General features: G+C 35.5%; 1 protein-coding gene across 7 annotated transcripts in view; it reads right to left on the bottom strand.

Annotated features, from left to right (window-relative positions):
- caskin2 (CASK interacting protein 2) overlaps window positions 1-27,513 on the bottom strand; it is a 52,041-nt gene that overhangs the window by 18,448 nt on the left and 6,080 nt on the right. For 6 of the 7 annotated variants that reach the window (XM_059530850.1, XM_059530849.1, XM_059530851.1 and 3 more), the window contains 5 exons: window positions 16,191-16,242; window positions 9,290-9,387; window positions 8,221-8,366; window positions 6,275-6,370; window positions 3,179-3,291 (listed from right to left, as the gene is read on the bottom strand). In XM_059530850.1, the coding sequence (XP_059386833.1) occupies window positions 3,179-3,291; window positions 6,275-6,370; window positions 8,221-8,366; window positions 9,290-9,387; window positions 16,191-16,242 (505 nt within the window). Of the gene's footprint in view, window positions 1-3,178; window positions 3,292-6,274; window positions 6,371-8,220; window positions 8,367-9,289; window positions 9,388-16,190; window positions 16,243-18,009; window positions 18,178-27,513 lie in introns of those variants that run through there. The other variant, XM_059530852.1, reaches the window with a different exon arrangement.

Below are 27,513 nucleotides of genomic sequence, written 5' to 3'. Positions count from 1 at the left end.
GCAAAATATACCATATTAAATGGCTTTTTACCAAATTAATACATAAATAGATATGTGAGAAGAAACAAACTGTAAAAAGTCATTATCCAAAAAAGTTAAAATCTAATATGAGAAATATGAAACTAGCACAACTACATAGAAAATAGTTCTGTTATGCCTCAATCAATACAACTACAAAACCAAAATCAGCATGAAAAATTGCATAGTGAGTGGGCAGCACTGAAACCACATGATGATGGTAAGTTCAAGACCACCAGCAAGGGGTCAAAAGTCGTGACAATTTAAAGCCTTTGAGGAACAAAAACAGCCTCAGCATCAGTCAATTTTACATTGCGAGTGTGTCTACAGGATTCAGTATCCAAAGCAGCAGTGCAGGCTACATTTTCCATTTGCCTGTAAATGATGAATTCAGCCAGCTGAATGGATTAAAAGCCTGCCTTCCCTCTTTAAAAGAGCTCATCCAAAGTATTCACCTTTTACTGACCTTCATGTTGTTTTAAATCGATACAATTTTTGACTAATGTCCTGCTCTTTCCCATATAATTAAAGTGAACGGGGACTGGGGTTGCACCATAAAAGTAGCATTAAAAGTACCCTGTAAAACTTGTGCAGCACATTTCAAAGTCATCTGAAAGCTCTGTATGAGGAAGGGAACAAAAAGTAAACTTTCAAATCAAATATGGTGACACTGACATCACAAAATATGTGAGAACCTATGATGGCTACTGTTGACACATCATTTTAGTCTATGTATGACTTCTATAGCTCATTTCAGAACTTTTCAGTGATAACGGTTTGAAGTATTGCACATACTGTATGTTGCATGGACCAATTTTATGGTTGCTTTAGTACATTTTGAAGCTTTACAATCCCCTTTACCTTCCATTAAATTGGTAAGAGGGACCAATATATTATTTAAAACATCTCCTTTTGTGTCCCACAAAAAAAAGTATACAGTAGTCATAGGTCATACAGGTTTGAAACAACATGACGGTGAGTAAATGATGACAGAATTTAATGTAAAATCAGTCAGTAGTGAATTTGCCAATAATAATTATTATTCATCTCAGCAAAAAGACAACTGAAACAGTTCATTGATTTCTTGCAAAATTCTGCATGAACTCATTCAGTTTTGAGAATTCAGTGTTTTATACTAGGAAGCGTAGAGCGGTCTCCTGTTACAACTGTCCATCTTTCCCATGTTTACAAGTTCCAGCATTCCAGAAAAGCAGTAGAGGGGAGAGCTGCAGCGTGAACCTTCATATATGGTTATTGCAAGAGGAGCATGTTGAGCAGCTGACTGGCTGGTGTAACCCTATTCGGCCTCATTCCTATGCATGTTACCATCAGAGCACAGTCACAGCCCTCTCATTACACTCAGAGGGGAGGGCAGCCCAGGTCAACACATGCACACCACCAAACATACTCACACTACACTCATTCCACAACCTCTTCTCTTCACCTCACTTGCTCCACAAACATGTCAAAAAAAAGCCTGACCATCAGCTTGACACCACACTTCTTAGCAAAAATGATAGACAACCTCCCCCTGGCATGCTTGCATGCATGTAAAGGCACATATGCTCTCACTCTAATTGCTGCCTATAGAGGTTGCATGTTAAGGCATAATAGGTGTGCTCCTGATCCCAATCAAAACAGATTTTAATTATTTTTACATGCATGTATTTTTTGTCCAAATTTTAAGACGGTACTGTATGTATTTGTTGTGTATAAGGAAATCATAGTATGCACTGTAATAAGCTTAGTTACGCTCATTATGTTGCATTTTATTTTAGGAACCCAATTTGAATATAATATTTATATAACAAAAATTACAATAATAATAATAATAATAATAATGATTATGTATATATTATTATTGTTGCAATTATTGTTATATAAATATTATTATACAGTATGTGTGTGTGTGTGTAATTATTAAAATAAACAATTACCAAAATAAATATTTAATAATAACATAATTACAATGGTAATTTAATTGAACTTAGAATACAATAGAAATGTTAATCATAAGTAAACAACACAAAACAATAATTACAAATATACTATACTAATATAAATATATTTTTTTTGTACTGGGCGGTATACCGGTTCATACCGAAAACCGGTGTATATTTTTTTGTTACGATATTAATTTTTAATATACCGCCATATTTAATTACTCAACGTTCAGAACGAACGTTATGCTGCGCCGCGGCTGCGCGACACTGTTTCAGACGGACCCTTTACAATGTTGCACTTCTAAGCAGTGACTGCGAGGCATGGTGTGGGTAAACACAGTACTGCTCTGGTGTTACGTCATAACGCCTGTTTCACACATACTCCGTCTGCAGTGCGTATGCGTTGCGTATTTTTTTAACACACCCATTGTAAGGGATTCCAGCGTTCATACTGCACGAGGTTGCGGTCTGTCAGTGCGTTCAAGGAGCAGTGCGTCTGCAGCAGTGCAGCGATCGTTTACGTACCGAGTCTATTTTTGATGTGCTGAAGGCACTGAATTAAAGTGAAAGTTGTTTGGAGGGTTTTTGGTTTCCAAAAATCCGATGTCGACCAAACAACCATTTTGTGCAAGTGCTGTCGGGCTAAAAGCACGTCTTGGAATGTCAACCAGCAGAAAATGCATTGTACACCTGATTATGCATAAAAAATTTTTTTTTAAAAGTCATAAACCAGGAAACCGGCATAATTTAGAAAAAAAACGTGATATAAATTTGTGTTCAAACCGCCCAGCACTAGCTTAACACTGAAAATAATTGATAAAATTTATCAAGAACAATCAAAATTTAATTAAACTGCTGTAATTAAAAACTGGGTATTTTACCCAATGTTTTTATGCACAATGTATTTTTTTTATACCCATTAGATTATCAAGCAATTAGCTTAGCAACATGCTAACATCAAACTGTTGCTTGTGGTGCTTGGTGGGAACAGGGACTTGATGCCTATGTAACAGTTCCAAATTATTCATGTACAAGGTTTAGTGATGGTTAGGATGCTAAAAACACCTACCTATGTCAGTGGTAGGTTTTTAAACAGACTTACTGTACCTCTCCGCTAAAACTATGACATTAGTTTAAAAAAACTAAGATTTAGACTGAAAGGAAGATGTAGGAAAACATAACAGGAATATAAAGTGAGGGTTTAGTGAGAAGCAGACCTGATGATGTCCTTATGACCATTGCGGGCAGCAAGATGCAGGGGGGTGTTATCTCTGCCGTTCCCCTCTAAGAGAGCTACCACCATGTTACTGCTCAACAATAGCTGGGTCACCTGGAGGAAAGAATTAAGAAACAGTGAGGAACCAATCCAAAACTAGTGCTGCATACCAGTTTTGCCTACTAATGTCTAAAGATGTCACTGCCAATTTAAAATAGAAGAACGCAAGCGGCCTGAGTTGTCAGCCCAGGCATATGACTTTGTACTCCCTGGCATTGAGAGTCTGTCAGATGGAATTCAGTTTCCAGCTCGGGCAGAATCCTCCTGCAGCCCAGCAACTGACTCGCTGGTGTGCTGCTAAATTATACTCATTCCATCAGCTTGACTCTATGCAGCATTTGCATTCTAAAATTCCAAATGATTTGGACAAAAGATTAAATAGAAATAGTTCATCAAGGCCAATCTAGCTGAAACTGTTACTCCACCCCAAAAGAAAATTTTGCCATTGATCATTTACCCCCATGTCGTTCCAAACCCATAAAAGCTCTGTTTGTCTTCGAAACACAATTTAAGATATTTTGGATGAAAACCTGGAGGCTTGAGACTGTCCCATAGACTGCCAAATAAATAACAGTGTCAAGGTCCATAGAAGGTATGAAAGTTGTCGTCAGAATACTCCGTCTGCCATCAGACGTGCACTCTGGGTTATAAGAAGCAATGGAGAGAATTTTTGTAAGCGAAGAAAACAAAAATAACAACTTTATTCAATAATTCCTTTGTCAACAGTCTCCTCTGTGTCACTCCATATCACGTGCTGCGTATGCTCTTCTGTGTCCTCCGCGCCACAAGGATTGAATAGTCATTATTTTTCTTTTCTTCGCTTACAAAAAGTTTTCCTGTCGCTTCATATAACCCAGATTGCATGTCTGATGGCAGACGGAGTATTCTGATGACAACTTTCATACCTTTTATGGACCTTCACACTTATTTACATGGCAGTCCATGGGATGGTCTCAAGCCTCCAGGTTTTTATCCAAAATATCTTAAATTGTGTTCCGAAGACAAACAGAGCTTTTACGAGTTTGGACCGTCATGGGGGTAAGTGATAAATGACAAACTTTTTATTTTAGGGTGGAGTATCCCTTTAAGGTTAAAGATAACTCTCTAAGGTTAAGGAAAACTCTCTTTTAAAGCCTTTCATCTCCATTTGCCCAGCTTGTGGCTTGTGCAGGCAGTTTGCATGAGGTTACTGATGTCCTTTGCCAATGAATGCATTAATACAGTCTATGCCAAAATAAACAAAGCTTGTTCATGTCATGAACTCCTACTTATAATTATAATAGAGACTGCAGTTTGAAATTAGATTCAGCACTATGAGATTGCACTGAGACTGTGATAGCTCAGATGTTATAAAGGGCACAGACTATTAGGGCTGTCACTTTTAGTTCGAAAATCGATTGCACAATCGATCGGACCAACCAAAAAAAGTTTGTACATAACCAAATATGTAAACTATTAATTTTAAAATAATTAAACAATTAAAAAATATAGATGTAACAAAACTCACAAACAAGCAGAAAAAGAAAATAAAGAATTCCTAAAGTGCAGTATGCCTTGCGAAAGCTAGACAGAAAATACCAGCAATTTTACACACCTATAAGACCCAGTGACGTCGAAAGCGACCTCTTATGCTGCGTTCACACCAAACACGAATGATTAAATCAATGTAAAGACGCGTTTACGCACGTCTGGAGGTCTCGCGGTGCGGCAGACGCTAATTCGCCTCATTCGCGCATCTAGTTACAGGAGATTCTGAGTTATGAAAAGGACCATTGCAAGCTGAAAGCGACCAGCTTGCGCAGCTGTACGTGAGTGTCCCTGGGACATCAGTGCGGTTGGAGCGCGTCTTCTCAACAGCTGGACATAAGTTTCATTTTTTTGAACAGTTATTTGAAATGGATTGAATCATTATTTAAAATAATCTTGGAGATTTTTGAATTGCCTAAATCAAATGCAGCCAGGTTGAAGCCTGCAGTGATGTTTTTCTTTTGTTATGGAAGCCGTCCCCTCTGCACATATATTTTTTCGAGAATGTTGCACTCCTGTTGCTGTTTGTTTTTCTGCACGAAACTTCATGACAATAAATAAGAAATATTGCTGACTTGTGCATTTCCAGCGCTCTCTTTACGTTCGTCCGTTATTTGAAGTTGAAAAAGAAAACATCTTTTTTTTTTTTAGACATTGAAAATCGATTTTACAATCGATTCAATGAACACTTATGTCTTAAAAATCGAAAATGATTTTTTTTCACAAAAGTGACAGCCCTACAGACTATATCGATGAAAAATACCGATAGCTGAACAATGCACCCATGTCATCTCATGTCTGCTGGAAAATACAGTTTTACCCTCTGGTTATATTGTACTATTGTATACATTTAATTTAAAATAAAATATCAATATTAAAATGCTGGCTGATGCATAAGCTGATGATTATTTAAATGTTATGGCCGATAACAAATGTTCAAATTCTATACTATTTCGTCAATCATTTTAAATGAATTTAGGCATCGCTAAATTGTAATGTACAGTTTGTAAATTGGATCTTCATTTTGAGATTCGCAAAAGATTACAATCAACAATATTATAAAATTGTATCTTTTAAAAAAGTAATCTTTTAGATCATGATAAAGGAAAATTAAAAAAAAATGTTTTTTGAATTTAAAAGATAAATAAAACTTCAAATCTAAAAGCACTGTTTCATTGTAACTAGAAAATTTGCAATATCTCATACTCATAAATAAAATAATTTTTATAAGAAAATAAAAAAAAAATTACTACCAAAAAAACTTTTTTGAAAATTCAAATCAAACTGAATATTCTGCCTCTTAGTTATGATTAAATCCACCATTTTCACTCAGTAAATTAAATATAGTGTGAGAAAACACCTTTAACAATGCTATGCCAAATTGGCATGTGTAATCATTTTTTTTTTTAGACTTACAGTTCAAGCACATATTAATAGCACTAAAAAGGTATAGTGGCAGGCCAAGTTACAACATCAAAAGAGATGTACTGTAATGATACTCTCGGCTCACCTTGAGTCTACCAAACTCACAGGCCAGGTCCAGGGGGGTCTTCTTCGCCTTGTTGACAGCACAGGGGTTGGACTGGTGTTGTAGTAGCATTTCAGACTGAGGGGACACACAGAAGCACAGAGACCCTTGAAAGGGTAGAGGAGCTTTGTCTGGCTACATAAGGTTTCTGGGACTACACAATAGAAGACAATGTCAAAAGCAATACCAGTTTTAGTCAACCCATATATGAAAATCTGAAACAGCATGCTAAAAGGTCAAGGACTGAGAGGGAAAGACCAAAGAAATATCATTGATTCCATGTTAAATTATTGCAGTATATGGCACACATTATTTCTTTTGACATGTTTTGAAAAGGTAGCATATTTGGAAAGAGAATACTCTGCATTTCAAGTCAAACAACTGGTCAATCTAACCTGGTTCTGAGAGGTATCATATACACAGCAAAGTTAACTAAAAAATGCATTGTTTTTTAACAAAGCCGTGGGCCTGCAAAGTAATGCTATCTTTGGTGGAGACCTCTTTTCTGCCTCGAGCATGCAATGACACGTCTTGCATTTTCCTTTAGAAAATATAAAACAGTATGTATTCTTTTTATCTAGCTGCAAGAGATCTGTAAACAGCCGCAAAAGCTATATTTTGGTTTGAGTCATAGCACATATTCCTAAGTCACTATCAAAGTGCTGCATTCAGCCTTTTTGCTCATTTATTTTGAACATAGTACTAGGGATGGGCGATATATCGCATGCGATTGTCACGCGCATTTCTTCAGTAAAGCCGGTTCCCTGATAAGCAGTAAATCGCCATCACCTGCTTTCAAATGGAGCGGCATTTAATAGAGCCGTAGATCACTGACATGTTACGCAATCTCGCGTTCATTATCGAAGGCGATTTATCTGTGATAATGAACGCAATATTGCGTAGCTTGTCAGTGATCTACAGCTCTGTCTATTAAATGCCGCTCCATTTGAAAGCAGGTGATGGCGATTTACTGCTAATCAAGGAACCGGCTCTGCTGACGAAATGCGCGTGACAATCGCATGCGATATATCGCCCATCCCTACATACTACTTAGTGATATAACCAGTGATGCACTGAAACTTCGACAACCAAAAATAATCTGCCGAAAATGAATGTGCATTTTCAGGTCAATGGCCCATGCTTTACAATTTCCTCAGGAAAGCCATTCAATTAGTCAGCTAGAAAAAAATAACTAGAGATGAGCATTTTGCAAGATTTATGCTCTATATATTTGTTATGTTTTTGCTTAACCCGTTGTATTCATTTTTAATGTAAGTTTGAATCTGTCATGAAAACAAGTTTTTATTACAGCCAGCGTTTAAATTTTTATATTTCAAGAGCGAACTGGTATAGAAACAATTATATCATTCAAAAGTTTATATAAAAAAACTAAAAATGTTAAGTGTTGATCATTAATTCAGTTAAGAAAACTTTTTTCACTTTTAGTACAAAACTTCGTTTACGATTTCGTTTTTTTGACCCGAGGACTACGCGCATATCTGAGGAAGAGCAAGACGCAGGATTTTTGATTGTTTGTGAGGTAAATACAGTTTCATTTTTGTTTGAATTTGTTCATATCACATCTGTGTCTCCCACCGGAGCTGCCACTGGACTGTGGATCTGATGTCTCATGGTACGTTTGAATAAGACTTTGCTGCATGCCGGAGTCTTACTGTATGTAACACAACGTAGTGTCACATTAGAAAGTGAATGACGATTGGTCATTTTACTGTCAGGTGCTGGCTTCCCATCCGGAAGCATAAATGCACAATATGGTGTCATAATCTATTTTGAAAAACATCGGCCACATGGAAAGACTTATCGGCCAATTTAAAAAAATGTCAAATATCGCCAGTGGTGATATATCGATCGACCACTAGTAGACTGGCACAAACTGGACAATAGCAGAGAAGCAGTGTGCTACATACCACTTCATAGTGTCCATACTGTGCAGCCAGGTGGAGAGGGATCTGTCCATCTTGTGAAGCCCCATTCACAGAAGCTCCGGCTCTCAGCAGCATAAGTACAGAGTCAGCCTTCCCCTGCCAAGCAGCATAGTGCAATGGACGCATACCTACAACATGGAGCAGAAAACAATTATTTTCACAGGTACTTGTTCTTTTAGACAAGAAAAACAGTGCTCTTTCTTTCTCTGGTGGTGCAATCATTTTTTCTGTTGAAATGGAAAAAAAATCATGACTACCTAGCTTGTCTATGTTCAGTCTATGCGCAACACAATTAATTTGTCTCTAAGAGTATTTTTGTTTGCATGAATTGCCATTTGTATAAATGTTTTTAAAGGCTTTCAACACGTATCCAATTTGTTTTGATGGTACATTAAAGAGATCTTGCCTTAAAGATCTGTTGTTCCAAACCTGTACAGTATGGCTTTATTTATTTCACAGAATACAAACTAAGATGTTTCGCAGAATGTCCAAGTTGCTCTTTCCCATTTGGTGAAAGTTGTTAGGGACAGGAACATTTGTGGTCACCATTAAGTCATAATGAGAGTTAATGGCAAAATCTTTAAATTAATTCAAAACTTTCACAATATTACATATACACAACACCAACATAACATAGATTGGGACACATGGAGCATATCCTATATTTGTTTTCTTCATATATTTTCTAGATATTATGTAAAAAAAAAATTACAAAAAAATACAAAAAAACTATTTATTATTAATATTTTTGACAAAAAAAATGCAGTTGCAATTATATAGTTTTGCATTTGTATTAATGTTTTTATTAATTATTTGGAAAAGATGAATTTATTAGGCCACTTAGGATCATGATCACTTCTTACTGGTCTTATGCACAAAAACATATTTTTTACTCCAATGTTTATATTTTTCCCTTTAAGTCTATATGACATAACCAGAAAACAAAAAGATTCTTTAAAAAGTATAATATAATTATACAAAAGTAAGGAAATACATTCTAAATGTTTTACAAATTCATTGGCTAGAGGATAAAAATGGTCAAGTGTCTCACCATTACTGTCTTTGATGTCCACAGTGGCCTGTGCCTCCAACAGCAGAGACAAGAGGTCAGTAGTGCCAGTGAGAGCCGCATGATGAAGTGCTGAAAAACTGTAGAACAGAGAAACAGTCCTGAAAGCTAGTCAAAAATCTCCTGTAAAATGTTAAAAGCCACTGTATTTAGACCTCTTAATATGCTTTTTGCTAAAATTCACAAAGCATTTGGCAAACGGTAACTCTTCCGATGTTGTAACAAAAGTAACAAACTGTAAACATTCAAATGTTTATGTATTTTTTTAAATTATTATGTATTTTTATGCCCTGATGAGCCATACAGAATCAATATGTTAGAAAAGGCCTTCATTGATTTTACAAACAGAACATGACAAATATGCATATCATTTAGCAGGAAAAAATTATCCATCTGGTGTGGAGGAGGGAAATGTTTGGCCGGTCTGCACTGTTTCTATCATAGAGTTCAATTGAGTACAACACTGCAACCAGTCCTGACAGCACAGCTAGAGCGCACTGCCCAAATAGCAAATAGATCTCTGCTTTCACAGTCACTTTATGACTTGGGATGGTCCAGCTCCTAAAATATGCCTGTGTTTGTGGGAACAGATGACTTTTTAAAATAATTTAAAAGGATTGAACTCACCCAATGTGGATTAGGCTCAATAAAGCTCTACATCATCTCCATATGTCTATAAATCTTGGTCCAAATAAATTTAATAAATAATGTGCTGTTCGAGAAAGATCTAGAGATATCTTGAAGGGTTCGTTATTGTAAGTGAAAGAGCTTAATTACATGGATATCATTTCTCAAATCTGTGGTGACAAGTATACTAAGCAGTTACTAATCAATAGGACAACATGTGGTTGTGTAGTTGGCAAACTTTAAACAATCATCACACTCAGTTCTAGGAACGGCTATTAAAATGTGTAAGTGCAGCTAATGAGTATATAATTAGCTCCCTAAATTAAGCTGACTTCTCCTTGCAGTCTCAGTTTCCGGGGTCTGAAACAGAATCTGGCAGAACTGTGCAAATCCCAACAAAGCACTTCTGTCTGAGATGGATAAATATATAATTTGTATTAAAAATGTATCACAGGAAGAGAATACTAAGATTTCCTCAGACATACTTGTCTCAGAGAGGAAGCGTCCCTGTTTTCACTTGCAGCTAGCATTTGCTTTGAACTGTATTGTCGGTGTACACGTGGACAGGTGCTATGATGCTTCAACTGAAGTTGCTCAGTATTTATTTAACAGTTTGAAGGATCAGTTTAGAGAAATGTCTTTCCAGTTCATAAGTGTAACTTAAAATCACCACAAAAACCCTCTGACTTGAGTTAAATTATGGATGAGACATTTGTGCATTTTACAGTGCACTTGGCACAGCCTCATTCTACCAAAAACACGTAAAACCCTGGAGAATCATAAACTAAACCGAGCTCTAACAGTACAGTGAACGGATTGATAAAATGAAACAAAGGACATTACTTTATCAGTGGTCAATATATGATTGAAATTTCAAGTGTTTTAAATTATGAACTAATTAGATACATTAATATTTAAATATATATTTATACAGTTTATATGTAGACTTGTGCCGGTATTAGGTAATGCGATATATTACAGTAATGAATATGCACCATATTGTTATCGTGGGCACTTATAAATACCGCAAATAATAGATTACAAATTATTCAGAAATTGAAATGCATTAAGAAAACTATTACAATGAACTGGTCAAAATGCACAACACCACTGCATGCTGCTTGAAAGACGCTTGTGTGCTCTGATGTAAACAATCACGCATGAGAAGCACATGGAGGAACACATGATAGATGCGTTGAATGAAAGCACATTCACTCTCTGACAACAGATGGCGCTAAACTGCAGAGAATGCAGTCCTTACCCCGGAAACCCCATATATAAACCAGCTGCACTACTTTCTTAAACATATTTAAATAATTTTAAATAGCCATTCAGATTTGTGTATTTGCTATGATATTCATCTTACCTATTGGTCTTTATAATTCTTTTGCACTTTAATCTGTGCAAAACTTTTAACTTTATATTTCTGAATTGCTTTATTTTATTTAAATGTTCAGTTATTTTTTATTAGAAAAAAGTTATTTAACCTATTATACTATATTATACTATATTTTGAGCACTTTTTTTAAACTAAATTTCAATACCGTGATAATACCGTTTACCGTGATAAAAGCATGAGCAATTAATCACAACAGGAAAAGTTGATACCGGCAAATCCCCATTTATATGGCACATACACATACTGTTCAAAATGTTGGGGTCAACAAGATTTTTTTTTTTTTTTAGAAAAGTCTCTTATGCTCACCAAGCCTACAGCACATTTATTTGATCAACACTGCGATTTTGTTAGATACTGTTACAATTTAAAATTACTATTCTCTGTTTTAATCCATTTTAAAATGTGATCTATTTCTGTGATGGAAGAACGGAATTTTCAGCAGGCATTACGCCAGCTTTTAGTGTCACATGATACTTCAGAAATCCTTCTTATATGCTGATTTGGTGCTTGAATAACATTTCATACAATCTTGATGATAAGAACTAGTGATTTGTTTTTCAGGATTGTTTGATGAATATAAAAAGTTCAAATGTTTCTCCAATACCAAAAATAAAGACGAAATTACATATTGTGTATGAAGTCAGCTATGTGATGAATGTTGTGTTCCTCATAACTTTACATTAAATATTAAATATTTTGCAGTCAGTGTGGGCAGACCAACTACTGTTAAAGGTTTTTCCAGGTTAGGACATGTAAGGTTTCCTGAACTGATTTTATACCTCAGTCTTCTTCATTGCATTGTACTCCTACAAGCCCTTTCATGCAGAAAAGACAAACCGACCCCTTTATCTCATATATGAGCACAACTTCACACATATAATCTCCCAAACAGACTTTACACCAAAATAACTCCCATTAATGTAGCTTCAGCAAGGACTTGGTTAAATTCATATAAGAGTTTAAAACCATATGAGAGTTCTGTGAAGCTAACAATAAGATATGGAAAAAGTACCCCTACAGCTATTGTTCAGCAGCCACAGATGTTTGAGAGTGAGTAACACTTATGATTAATATGACACATCTGAAGAATGCTGTGTTCAGTCTATGGCTCAGCACACACTATCTGATCCTCACTTCTTAAACAGCATTCTTAAACACATCAATATGTCACCCTCTGAAAACTACTGTGCATGGTAAAAATATCCCACCGGGATTTGACTAATTATTATATTCTATTCCCATAATACAGATGGCAGTATGATTTAAAGTTCCAGATCTTATTAAGGAAGGAAGGGATGAACAAAGGAAAAAAGAGAAAAAGAAAGGAATGACCAAACGAAACAAAAGGAACAAAGTAATAAATGAAAAATAAAAATAAAAATATAAATAAGAGCGAATTAAAGAATAAAGAAGTGAAAGAAAGAAACAAGCTAAAGAAAAAAAAAAAGAATGAAAGAAAAGGAAAGTGAAAAAGTGACGTGACATTCAGCCAAGTATGGTGACCCATACTCAGAATTTGTGCTCTGCATTTAACCCATCCAAAGTACACACACACAGCAGTGAACACACACACACACACACACACGCACACTGTGAACACACACCCGGAGCAGTGGGCAGCCATTTATGCTGCGGCGCCAGGGGAGCAATTGGGGGTTCGATGCCTTGCTCAAGGGCACCTAAGTCGTGGTATTGCCAGCCCGAGATTCGAACCCACAACCCTAGGGTTAGGAGTCAAACTCTCTAACCACTAGGCCACGACTCCCCCACTAAAGACTCCCAGAAAGAAAATAATTAGGGAATGATACAAAGAATAAACAAATGAATGAGTGAAAAAAGCAAGAAAGAAAAAGTGAGTGCCAGTAGCAGATGTATAATGAAATGTTTTTCCTCCACCTCAGCTGCAGGTCCCTCAGGAGCTCAGTTTCTCAGTTCTTCCCTGCTGCTCATGAAAGCACAAATTAGCCCTCATGCTAATGTGAGGCCCCCAAATTCATCGGGATGTGCTTTCAACTTCCTTCCACTTTCGTCTCTCAAGACTAATGCGACACTAAGATTCAACAACAGCAGCCTGAGCACACACTGTACAAAAGCAGTTCGATTTTACCCAGCATACACAGCTGAGTGAGTCACAGACACCAAAAATGAGAATTACATAAAACCACATTAACCAATCATATTCCCACACATGCTGTCCCAAATAGCCTAAGAGAATTGTCTTAACAAATAGTTAAAAATTGTCCTGAATGTAAGCTCCCAGCATGCAAAACAGAATGAACGCATTGATATTTTTGATCCAATTATTGTTGTTTGCTGACAAGTTTTATGTTGATCCTCAGTGCTGAGTATTGGCTTTTTGGCAATAGGCCTCATGTTTTAACTTAATGATATTTGTTGATTGTAAGTTCAGTGAGGTTATTAAAGTTATCAAAATATATATATATATAATTGTAGGGAGGGGGCTTGGCTAACCATCAGTTATTGATTGGATGGTGGCAGATCTGAATGCGGGCAGAAAGAAAGAGGTGGGGTTTGAACAGAACTGATAGGATGATTGGAGATTCTCAGCATGTCACCAGAGAGAAGTCTGTTGTCTTAACCAGATGTTGAGAGAAGGCTGTGTTTATCAAAAGATTCTGATATAACATTTTTATTAAAAATAATAAACATATGCATGAATTAATCATTCACAGTAAGATCAACAACGTGCATTGAGAAATTTTATTTTATTCCAATTTGAAACTATTGCATGTAATATTTTTGTTAACTGAGATTTCAGAGTGAGCTTGATTAATGTTTTTTTGCAGTGTATGCTTTATAAATTATATTATATTTAAAATAAGAATACTGTATCCAGCTGTTCACAAGTTATTCATTGAATTCAAACATTTTTATCAAATACATTATATTTTTTCATGTAAACTTGCTTCACTGGATATGAGCTCAAATGCTCACAAAATATACAAATAGCAGTTACAACCCCAGACAATATTTCCCAAAGTGTCTGTCCAGTATTTTTAAGAGTTTAAGCTTTGGGTCTGTGGCTTCTTCAAATAGTCTTAGCTGTGATTTCAAACAGTGCTGGGATTTCAAAGCAGAACGGAATCAAGGGAAGAGTCATGGGAAAACGAGTCAAGTCACGTTGCTTTTGAATAACCCTCAGATATAGTCCACAGAAAATCTATAATGCTGGTAGTTTGTGTCACATAGGATGCCTGTGTGACACAAACTACCAGCATTATAGATTTATATACACAGGTATGACATGATTTTTGTACAGGAGTTTGTATTGGAGTTTGATTAATCGCTTCCAAAAATAAAAGTTTGTGTGTGTACGGTATATATGTATACAGACACATATGTAAATATTTCTTAAATAAATGCATATATGTGCATGTATTTATATATACATCTAAATATACACAGTACACACACATATATTGTGTAAACACAATTAATCGTGATTAATCAATTTGATGGCCCTAATTCTTACAATACTTTTCCTGCACAAAAATCATGACTTAACTGTAAGTTCAGTATTTACTCAAATAAATATTAATAAAAATAAATAAAAATAAATATTACAGTTCTCCCTTTTACCTACAGTATACAGTGCACTATATCAAATGCCAGACATTTTGTAATGTTGTCCAAATTCTGTAGTGAACAATTTCATGTCCTGTATACTCTAGTTTACAATATACCTTATAATGCTGTAATACACAGAAGAGTGGCAAAAAATACACACTTTATTAAATCATTAATTTGTTTAAAAAAAAAAAAAAAAAAAACCTTTACATGCAGCAAGGCACATTTATACATATCATTTTGTAATGAGTGATTAAACCTACCTTAATGACAGGTATTTTAAAAAATTTCACTAATTTACTTAGGGAATATTATTGTTCCTGCAGAAGACTCTACACAGAGGAAATGATAATTAGTGGATAAGTAAAATATTCAGTCGTGTCCTACAGGTAATATATTCTTCTACATTTAATTAGTTCATGTTATTGATAAATTCATTACTGCTTCAGAGACTGATAAGCAGGAAGCTCTTCTCTGAGTTCAGAAACAATGCATGGATTGTTGTAGAGTTTCAAGATACTTAAATGATAACTAGTATTAAAAATATAAATGGGTGTTTTTTCTCAATTCATATTTTTGTGACAATTCATTTTCAACAAGATTGTTAAGGGTTTTGGAATTGAACAGGTGTTGACTAGCAATGGCATCGGAAAGCATAGACCACCTTCTAGCAAAACCGAAGGACGTCAACATGACACAACATTTCCTGTTTAAACAGGTGGGACACGCACGCTATGTTCTGATGAGTGAAAGGTGCACATAAATGTGACCCAAGCCTTTGTGTAGCTGTGCCTGATGTACTCCGTTTGCTTCAATTTGCATGAAACATGAAAATTTCATAAATTTGAGAATTTGAGTCAAGTTTACTGCACATATTTTTAAATGTAAAGCGGACAAGTTTGGTTGACTCACAAAACAACCCACCAAAATATTATAATTCCTGTACATTTCCCTTGTGCTGTACTAAAAATCCTTTACCTAATTTGGTGTTATTGGTCAAAAACTACCAGCCCTTTAAAAAATACTTGTAAATTTCACAAATTGCTACATTATCAACAAATTCAGTCTTTTTGTAAGCTTGTTTTCTATCAGCAAGCACGTTTTGTTTTTCTTTTTGGAACTGACTGGTCATAAGCTGCATTGATCTGAGCTTATGCACCTTTATAATAAAAAGCTTTAGTTTTAGTCCAACACACTAACATTAACTATCATCTCAAGGAAAATGAAAATCCAATTTGGAGTGACCATGTGGAAAATATGAGGGCTTACCCATCTTGGTCTTGGTAGTTCACATTCAGCCTCTTTGTGGAGCCCAGCAACTCTAGGAAAACAGATGGAAATAAAAGTCAGGACATGATGTGATGTTTTGAACAAATCAGTCAGCTGCTGATCCCTCCATTAGAGAGGTATGAGGCATGATGATATTATGGCATGAAAGCACTTGTTTCAAACTTTCAACAGGTAATTGTTCTTGTACTCAAACACAACATAGATTGATGGTTATATCATGTTATTTATTTTTTCTCTGTAAGTTACAAAACATTCATTACATGCATATTTTTTATTATAACTTTAACATATCAACTCAGTATTATTAACAATTATTATTATTAACAAAGTATTATTAAAAGGAATACTTGAAATGATAACTCTGTCATTATTTTCTCACATTCATGACATTCCAAACCTCCATGCTTTGAATATTAGAATCTTCACACAGCTCTTTTTCATAAAATGAAATTTCGTAAGGAAATAGTAAATTTAATGTTTGTGTGAACTATCGTTTTAATTGAGGCTCCTTTAATGAGATCAACCAAATGTTTACAGATGGTCTCATTCTTAATCCTTCCAAAGAACACTGTCTTGCAGTGTTCCTAACCATCTAAATTAGCAAGGACTTTCCCCTGTTATTATTAGAATAAAAAAACACTCCTCCACCAATCAGATTTACAGTACAGGCCTATTTTAACTGTTCTATAATCAGGGGTGAACATTTTTTTCAGCCTGGTTCTCATAATAGAACCTGGAGATTTGGTTTGGTCCTCACACTGCATATAGCGTGACCCATTAAATAAACTATAAAAAATGAACTAATAAAAGTTATAATATTAATGCACTTTATTTATTTATCATTTTTAAATAAAATAATTTAAAAAAAAACCCTAACCCTAACCCTAATAAACTAAATAACAGTGTGTGATAATATTATTAAAAATAAAAAGGCAGTCCTAGTATTAAATACAAATACATTTATTTTATACTAAATTTAAAAAATAAAATGCTAATATTTACTACTACTTTCTGTGTCTCCCTCTTTAAGAAGAATCGCTTTATGTATTCCCCAATTTTAAGTCGCTTTGGATAAAAGCGTCTAAAAATAAATAAATAAAAGCGTTTTCATCATATTTAAACTTAAAATCAGCAGGCTTTTATTTTGGCAGGTTACCGGCAAGTAAATATACGCGTTTCCGGATTTAGTGCTGCTGATTAAAGAGCGTCAGTGGATGCATGTCACAGTTTTGCATTGTGCTTTGAAAACGGCATTGCATAGCCTAGATGTATGCTCTCAGGTTGAAAATAAAACATATAGTACAGTTTGTGATCTAAAACGGTAATTGTGTATTAACAGCTGTCAACCATGTCGGTACGCAAATGCGCTGTCAGAACATATTTATACAACGCATTTTTTATTCTGGCCGTGCATGCGGACCTGCGGACCACTTATGTGCACCCCTGTCTATAATGTAACTTAGAATGTTCTAATGATGTGGAGAAGAAAAAGAAAACTAAAGTAGATTATTTACAGAATAAAGAGCAGCTTTGTAAGCATTGTAAACATCAAAAAATATAACATGCTGAAAGATTTTTCCCTCCACCTGTCACTAAAGGAAAAATGTCATTAAGTGAAAAGCGATGAATGCAGAGCAATGTCCCAACTGTCAGTGACGGTAGACAAGTCTGTCCTCTAAACAACAGAGCTGTGTCATCGTTTAAAACAAGTTCTGAGCTACACAGCATCTGACCTCTTTCATCTCAAACAAACATGGAAATGAAGAGTCTTAACTGCAAATGAGAACTGTTTCCTTACCTGTCAATACACACACAACTGCCTGTCCCATTTTGACTTTAAAGTGATGCCAAAAACCTAAACTTTTCTTTTTGGTCTTACATCCTCTACACAACAATCATACACCTGCTCAGAAACTCTTCCATCCAATGTATACATCTAAATCTAATCACCCTCACAAAAGATCCTCTCTCCTGCTCCAAATCAGAGTAAACTACAAGAAACTGGATCTAGAACTATTTGTTCCCTCCAAGCAAAGTGGGAGCTATAACGATGCAATGAATTTCTGCCCCCACATCTTCTGGATTAAAACCAATCAGAAAAAAATATTTCACTCCTGTATTTAGGGAAGGATTTCATGGTTGACTGTTAAAGACAAAGTAAGAATATAAGGATGTGTACAGTATGTGAAAAGATGTACTGTCGCAACACACATTTCACACAAATTTTTACAGCCTCATGTTTCATCACGCTCTTACAAACTATTCTAACTCAAACTTTCAAGGATTTCTTTTTTTTTATATATAAAAACTGAAAGGGATGCCTTATGCTTAAGGGTGGTGACAGTAAAGTCAATTAGCACATTACTTCAGGTGATTGTGTTTAGACTTAAAAATTCAAGCTGTGCTCATTTATGAAGATTATTATGATGAACAAAACGTGTAAGAATCATGAATGTTGTTTGAGCATATTTTCTATAGAGATATATATATATATACAGTGTTGGGAAGGTTACTTTGGAAATGTAATAGGTTACAGATTACAAGTTACCCTGTTTAAAATGTAATAGTAGTGTAATTTTTTCAATTACTTTATTAAAGTAATGTAACTAATTACTTTTGAGTACTTTTTGATTACTTTTACTTTTTTTTAATTTGTGAAAATTAAAGAATAATAAATAAAAGCATATACATCAACTTAAATACAGTTATCTAATAAGCATGTGACATATTCTGTGTAATAAACTCCTGAAACATTGGTGTTTTTTTGAAACTACGGTCTCTGTGTATGATGATAGTTTTCTCAAAATAAGTAAAATGCACATGAAGTGACACAGAGCAGTTCTAGAAATTATGTTCATGTGCTCGTGTACTCCTATATTGAGATGGCAGAGGTTGAAAACACTGCGAGCTTCAGTAGTCCTATGTGTAGAAAATGAAACCATGTCTTTGCCATTAATTTACAGGAGGGGCGGACTGGGAAAAAAATTCAGACTGGAAAATTCAAACTCATACAAACCAGTTCATGGACAAAACTATTTTTTGTATGGACCTGACATAAAAATCTATATATATAATATATATATACAGTGTTGGCGAGTAACTAGTTACATGTAACGGCGTTACGTAATTTAATTACAAAATAAATGTAACAGTAATCAGTTACAGTTACTAAGAAAAAATGAGTAATTAAATTACAGTTACTTATGAAAATTGTAACGATTACAAAGAGGATTACATTTGAATATTTACACACATCCACATACAGCTTATTTCTTTCCCAAATTGCACTAAGACATATGGCCCATAATCTCCGAGACGCGGAAAACACATTCGTAGAATCCAGTCATAAAAATGGAATTCAGCCTATAACGCGGACGCAATATGCCACATTTGGACGAATAAATCAAAAGTAGGTCAGAACACTTGAATCAAAACCCGATATGGACTGATGTCTGTGAATATTAAGACGCAAAAAGACTGAATATGAATCATGCACGTTCTGCGTGTCTGTGGAAATCATGCGCTGACTGGACATCGGGAGAACCAGGACTATTCCCTGTGGCCTTGCAGACGATTTGGCCTTCTACTTTAACATTGTTATTGTATAATTGCAGGCCAAATATACTAAAGCGATTATTTCCGAATCCGCCATTCGATAATTAAATCTCTAATAAATCATGAATCGGTTAGTCGTGACTGGCAATGGTTGGGCTCGCGCGCTCTCTGCGCCTCCGCCGAACGGTTTGGATCAGACTCCGAGTAATCAATGCGAGAGAGAGACCGGAGTGAACTGTGTAAGCGCACAGCTGGAGCAGAGAAGCGACACTTCTGTTCAGGGTTTCAGGTGCAGGTCACTTTCATCTGTAAATATGTAGTTTTGTCTTTGTTTACTTAGTCAAGCAGCAGCAGCACATTGCTCGCAATCACTCAAAATACTGTATAAACGACGTCATTATTATCTTTTGTAATGTTACAGTAGTAAGTTAGCAGACAAATCATCATATTTTATCATAGGTTTAGGGGGAGCTAGTGGATACAAAAACACAAAACACAGCCTATGGTATGGCACTAACCGTGGTTTAACTATGGAATTTGTAGTAAAAAAATACAAGTGGTAATTCATTTGCCAAAAAAACAAAATTGCACTTACAAAACATGGTAAAAGTCAAATAAAAATCTTCAGTATTAAAGTCATGAGAGAGATGGATGGATAATGGAAGTGAAGGTGCAGTTCAGGAGAGAACTCTTAATTACGTTGCAAGTCCCCCAACCTAAGGATTCAAATCTTTTTCATGTCAGGTCCAAAAAAAAAATAGGGTTGTCCATGTTTCAGAATGGGTTCTGGGTGTATGAGTATGAGATTTCCCAGCCTATTTTTTTTCCCCAGTCCGCCCCTCATGGAAATTAATCTCTAGAACAGTCACTTCATGAGCATTTTTTACTTATTTTGAGAAACTATCATCATATCATATACAAAGAGACAGCAGTGTTTCAAAAAGACACCAATGTTTCAGGAGTTTAGTACACAAAGTAGGACACATGCTTATTAGATAACCGTATTTGAGTTGATGTATATGCTTTTATTTTTTTATTAACTATTTTTCCTCAAACCATTGTTAGATGCAGTTAGATGCCTGTAGTTATGCAAAGATTTGGTTTCAAAAACAGTATCTATAAACTATTTCTTTTGATTTTAAATCTGCTTTGAACTTCAGATCAATCTCAAAGTAAAAGGCAGTACTAAAGTCTGATTGTGTGGTGGATGTGTTCAAATGTGATCATCTTAATTCAGGTTATGAAGGATGGTGAAAGTCTGACAGTATTGAGCACTACTGTAAGGTTAAACCTGCATGGTGTAAAATGGTTGAAGATGATTAACAGTTGCAAATTAACATTCATTAGATAAAAGTTATAAAAGTATTCATTTATAAAAGTAATCAAAATGTACTCAAAAGTAATTAGTTACATTACTTTATTAAAGTAATTAAAAAAGTTACACTACTATTACATTTTAAATAGGGTAACTTGTAATCTGTAACCTATTACATTTCCAAAGTAACCTTCCCAACACTGAGAGAGAGAGAGAGACAGAGCAGAGAATAAAATTAAACTGTCTGGATTTGGATTTCAATAGATCTGGTTACAGCTAACAAAACAATCATTCACATTGTGCCAATGCAAATGGATTCTGATTCCAATGCAACAAAGTTAAGTTGACACAAATTGTGCTGCATTAGTACATATTAATTAAAGGGGACATATTATGCTCTTTTACAAATTCTTGATTTTTTTTTTGTGTGTGGGGGGGGGGGGGGGTATTAGAACATGCTGTCATGGTTGGTGGTTTGAATTATGTAGGTGGGAATTATTTTAATGATATTCTTTGTGACATCACAAAACCCTGGAAAATAATGTTGTAGTCCAAACAAGCTGTTCGTAGTAGTTCTTGAACTTATATCTTACTTTGGAGTGGACTTTGCTTTGAGATGTTTTTAACTTTGTAGATATTTTTTATGCCCAAACATACACTACACACTGACTAAAATAAAAAAAATTGAAAAAGCATAATAGGACCCCCTTTAACTAAACTGACCAAGAAGCAAAAAAGTATACATGTGAAGTAGACAAACCACTGCAGATCCCAGCTATACCCTATTTTGGCTGATCCAAGTAGCCTAACACCATTTGCTTCACATTGTACTAGGAATGTCCATTTCAGTTATTTTTCGTAACCGACAACCGATGCTCGTTAACCAATTATTAACTGTTAACCGTAGAAAGGATCAGTGTCTATGACCCATTAAAAATACTAACATTTGTTTCCCGGGGATTAATTTACATGCGCAAAAAAAGCAGCAAACAACAGAACATGAGGATTCACATGCTCATCATATAACATCACGCAAAATATATATTTCGTATAGGCCCATTTATTCATTATTTAGGCTTATTTTACGCACAAAGATGTTTTTATTGTGAATGCACACAAATAAAGGCAAACCGTTAACAATTCCGGTTATCTTTATGACTAAAAGGAGTAGATGCTTCCACTGTTAGAAGGGAAAAAATTCAAGTGATTGTGCTGGTGCTGCATGTGCACACACAATGCAGCAGTGTTAATTTCGTTAACGAAGACGACGATGAAAAATATTCGTTAACTGACATTTTTTCTGTGACTAAGACGAGACGTTGACGAGCTAAAAATAATATCCGATGAATGAATTTATGCCGCGTTTTCGTTAACTAGATGAGACTGGACTATAATGTTATTTGAGGACTAGTTAGTGAAGGCGGGATAGGCGGAATCACTCTGATAGAAGTGCTCTCTCTCGTGCGCACGCACACACACTCCACTTCCTCAGTTCTCATATACAGCGCGCGATCAGTTCTCAGCACTCAAATACACACACAGCAGTCCAAATGTTTATCGTGTAGAGCATCTCACTTGAATATAGTAGGTTATGGATTAAGTGAACGTGAACTGGTGGGTGAAAACTGAAAGTGTATCAGTATTTCTCAAATTATTCAAATTATGAATAATTCAGCATTCAAGTACATTGTGAATATGGTATCATTTGATTTTGTATCCAATGACAGACCCAGTGTTGGTTTCAGTTTAGTTTAAGCCTAAATTAATTCATTTTGGCTTGTCGTTTATATTGCTAGAACTTCTGAAAGGCCTAATTTTAATTCTTGTTCTTTTCTAAATATTGTTAATTGAAAGGATTTGTTGTTGAGTGAGGGGAACTATGTTTACAGTTTATTATAATGTTTGTAAACATTTTGCGTCGGCATTAGGCCTATTTCTGAATGAAATAATAAAATGCGACTTGTTTTTTTCTCTAAAAACAATTGTTTTATATGCATAGCATATTGTAACCATGCAGCAAACCTTTTTAAGTATTTTGATAATTTACTGAAAATAAATTAATTTCTGAACTGTTTAACTGATTGTATTAATCGGTCAAAATTCTTAACGGTCTGTTAACAGGTTAAAATGAACATCCCTACATTGTACTGATTTCCTATGGATCTGAGAGGTCTCTAAGCCATGCCTGTGGCTCATGCTGGGCTGATCACAGGCCCTGTTGTACTCCAACAGAACCACCCCACTGAGGGCTACACGCCACAGCCAGCGGGCAGAGAGAACGATGCCAATGGAGCTATGAACTTTACATATCGCTGCAGGGGAAGAGGGAAAAAAAGCTGTGGGTCTTTCAAGAGGAGTTCGAGTTTCAACATGAGACAACATTCCAGACATGGCTAACCCACCCAATCTCTCAATTTCCATCCATGTCCCCCCTCTCTCTCTCCCTTGTTCACAGTATCCATACAAAAGTGTGCGTGCAAACACAAATACCCTTTGTGTCTGTCAACAGTGGTCTTTTCTCACTGAATGGAAAAGCTGCTTCTAATGTGGGCACCTCTCAAATGAAATGAGCCACAGGACTCAACCACTCCCTAAACCCACACAATAAACATAATGAGCCAATTTAAAGGACACCTTGTATCAAGTCATTCATTGTCACTGGGCCCGTTATTGTTTTTTTATGCTTGAAGGCATTATTCCATCTTTCCTTATGAATAGAATGACAAACTTTTAAAATCACAACAACATATAGGGAGTGAATCTGAAGTTTGGATAGTAAACGTGAGAAGACAGAGTGTCTGAGGCACAATTAACAATAGCCTTGAATATACATTGATTTGCGAAATTTGGCATGTTTATGCTAACAATAATGTCACTGAAAATGCATCTGTGAAAATGTCTTTAGGTGAACTAATGTCACCTCTTAGATTAATGCCAAGTCATTACCAAACAACTTCTGAGATAAGACGGCAAATCAAAATCTGAATGAAGATCAGATTTAGCAACATAGTTAAGCACACATTTCCAATGTTTCATGCATATGTATACAATATAAATGAAAATATAACTATAAAATATGATTTAATGTCATTTTAAAATTACAGTTCTGAAGGATTGTGTGACAATAAAAAACTAAAGTAATGGCTGAAATTTAGCTTTGCCATCACCAGAATATATTGCATTTTGTAATATATTAAAATTAAAAACAGAGATATTTCAAAAAATATATTTTTTTCTCTCTATTTTAATTGTAATCCTATTATTTTGTAATATTACTGTTTTTACTATATTTTTGAGCAAATAAATGCAGTCTTGGTGAGCATGAATGCCTTTCAAAAACATCAAAATTCTCACCAACCCAAAACGTTTGAACTGTAGTCTATACATGCCTGAAGACAAGATGAGATGTAGCACTTACGGAAAACTTAGTCAGTATTATGCCATATTATGTTAAAAATGTGTTAAAAACTTGTACAAAAAAAGATATACACTTCCACAATGAAAATGTTTAAGTCTTTTGTTTAAAAACAAATCGACTGTAAAGGATATTTTCAAGATGAGTTGAAAGTTGAAATGTTTGGCAAAATGTTTTACTATAATTTAAAGTGAAAAAAAAATGAGAAAGTAAATTTGCAAAGCAATTCTTATTTAAGCACTGGTAGGGGCTATTTGCTCTTTATTAAATGGATGCTACCTTATGGAACTTTTTCACATTTCTGTGTTTTTCAGCACCAGTCATCAAAGTTGGGTAAACTTGAAGAGCAGTGAATGGGAGAGCACCACAAATATATTTTTTGCATTCCCATTTGCTCAAAAAGCTAAAGAAAAACTCAATAATAGTGTTTTCATGTCTTTCAAGAAAAGGAAAAAAATGAGAGAGATTGATAACGGCAGTCAGAAGAAAGAACAATGTCAAATTCACCTTTCCTCCCATAGACAATGCATTAGAAACACCCTGCAAAAATTGTTGCAAAGGTGATATAATACAAAGAATAGTGTTATAAATCTACATACAGTACATTATTCTTTGAAAAATTCAAACCCGGGTCGATCGCATTAAAAAAAACTACGATAAACGTTTTACCCTCTACGGGACTGGAGCTGATGATTGCCTGCTGTTTTTGTTAGTGTTGATCATCCCTATCACATGTTTAGAATCTTATTCAGAACCGGTTTTGTTCTTTGAAAAGAACCGGAACCGTGAGCAATTTCTAAGTTTTGGTTCCGAGAACGGTTCTGGTGCAACACATGACCAAGCGCTGTGAGCAGCCTTGCGCCGGTGTTCTGAATATTCGGCGTTTCCCGTAAAGCAGCGGTTCTCAATTGCAGTCCTCGCGCCCCACTGCTCTGCACATTTTGAACGTTTCTCTTAGCGCTTCAGACATTTGTTCTATTCGAACATAAGTGCCCTTCGAAGTGGACATCACAGGATATTCAGCCATGATTTCAGTTCGAAGCGAACGTAGCTATATGTTCCAATCAAAGTGAATTGAAGTGTGCAAGACGTGAATTTAAATTGTATTGATTTACAGAGGTATATGATGTCACAGTTGTCCATGTTTAAAGACGCTGCACAGCACAAATCAGTGAATGAATTTTTCGATGTGAGGTAAACTTCAACAGATTTCCCCTGCTCAGGAAGTAGGGAGGAATTAACAATTGGAACACAGTTCATGCACTGAGTTCATTTCTAACGAGCTGATTATCTGAATCAGGTGTTAACAAAGAGAAACGTGCAAAATATGCAGAGCAGTGGGCGCGAGGACTGGAATTGAGAACCGCTGCCGTAAAGGATGTCACGAATAGAGTTGTGACGTTCGCGAACGAACCGATTCTTTTGAACGGCTCATAAACATGAACGATGGGAGCCGAGTCGCGGCTGGAGGGGAGCCGTTCTTTCTGTCGTTCTTTTTTCCTATGCGTATTTCACACAGATGCACACAAATGAGCTCCTCCGCGAGACAGAACAGTTATAGGGGGAGGGGCGCACCCAGCGCAGGCCAACCCTTTATAGCGTGATGATATTAGTTATTAGTTGTGCATGTTCATTGCAGCCCACTTTGTTATTGTTCATTGACTTGAAGGGGCTGATGTCCTATTTGCAAAGTTTACAGTAGTAATAGTATGTAGTATGTAGACATTTCCATTTTATTTATTCTAATTTTATCTACTTTAAATATTTTTTGTTTTCTATCAAAATGTTCTTGTGTGATAACAATTATCTTGTGTGAAAGTGTTTGTAGTAAAAGCTGTTTTGCACAGAAATTCATTGCAGCCGGCTTTGTTTTTGATGTTTAGTTGAGTAGGTATTGTATGAATAACATAAGTCAACGTAGCTTTACACACACACACACACACACACACACTTTGTACTAAAGGTAAATCCAAAATAGTGATGTCACTGTCTAAGCAGAGGGATTTGTGCAACCCTATGGAATATAGTCCACACATGACAAACGAGGTAATAATCAATATTTCAGAATAATTCAAACTCAGATATTGGTGTGTGATATCTGAGTTTTAATTATTTGACTACAAATCTCACCTCATTTTTCCTCCCAGTGATTATTTCCAGGATAAACTGAGATGCCCCCAAGCTGGCTTCTTAAAACTGACTAAATATTTAAAAAGAGCCAAAAGAGCCGTTCTTTTGAACGGCTCTTTGAAAGGAACGGATCGCGAAGATCCGGATCCCCTCAAAGAGCCATAAATCCCATCACTAGTCACGAACCGAATAAGACACGCCTCCCTGCCTCTTTAATTACTGAGCACATTGATTCCAATGACGCGCATGCACAGATCCGTTGCGCTGTCCCGTATTTAATTAAGTGTCTCAGCCCTCAAGGGACTATTTGGCCAACAAGCTTATTCCTGCTTGAAAAGCAAAATGTTATTGATAGTGTAAAAAACATCAACTTTGAAACACATGCTGATTGATGGACTAGCATTACTCAACATTACTTACCTTCCAGGAACACTACATTCAGTGAAGATAAAATAGTAAAAAAACATAGTTCATTTAAATGAAAGCAGAAGATGAACCAGAAAATTTCTAAAAATACCCCACCCTACTTATGAAGATCTGTACAATGTAATATATGTTGCACTTTGACATTGCCAACCTTTAAATTAAGTTGACAGTAAGTAATAAACAATATTGAGCATTGAGTAGTTGAGTATAGTGCATTTTTCCTTACCACTATTTCTTAATAATTGTTTAATGATTTTAATGGAACCGGAATCAGAACCGTTAGGTGGAACCGGAACCGGAAAATTTCTAACGATTCCCAACCCTACACATGTTTGTGGGTGAAGCTAGTGTAAACAGACACTCCGTTAAACATTAGCAATACTTGAAAATCTTTTGATAATCAAATGCAGCCAGTTCGACAATCAAAGTCAGTGTTGTTCCACTAACTTGCCATTTTTGTT

This window comes from Carassius carassius, chromosome 39 (assembly GCF_963082965.1).
Source record: "Carassius carassius chromosome 39, fCarCar2.1, whole genome shotgun sequence".
In the NCBI taxonomy this organism is placed as follows: Eukaryota; Metazoa; Chordata; class Actinopteri; order Cypriniformes; family Cyprinidae; genus Carassius; species Carassius carassius.
This window is presented reverse-complemented; position numbering and strand designations above follow the sequence as displayed.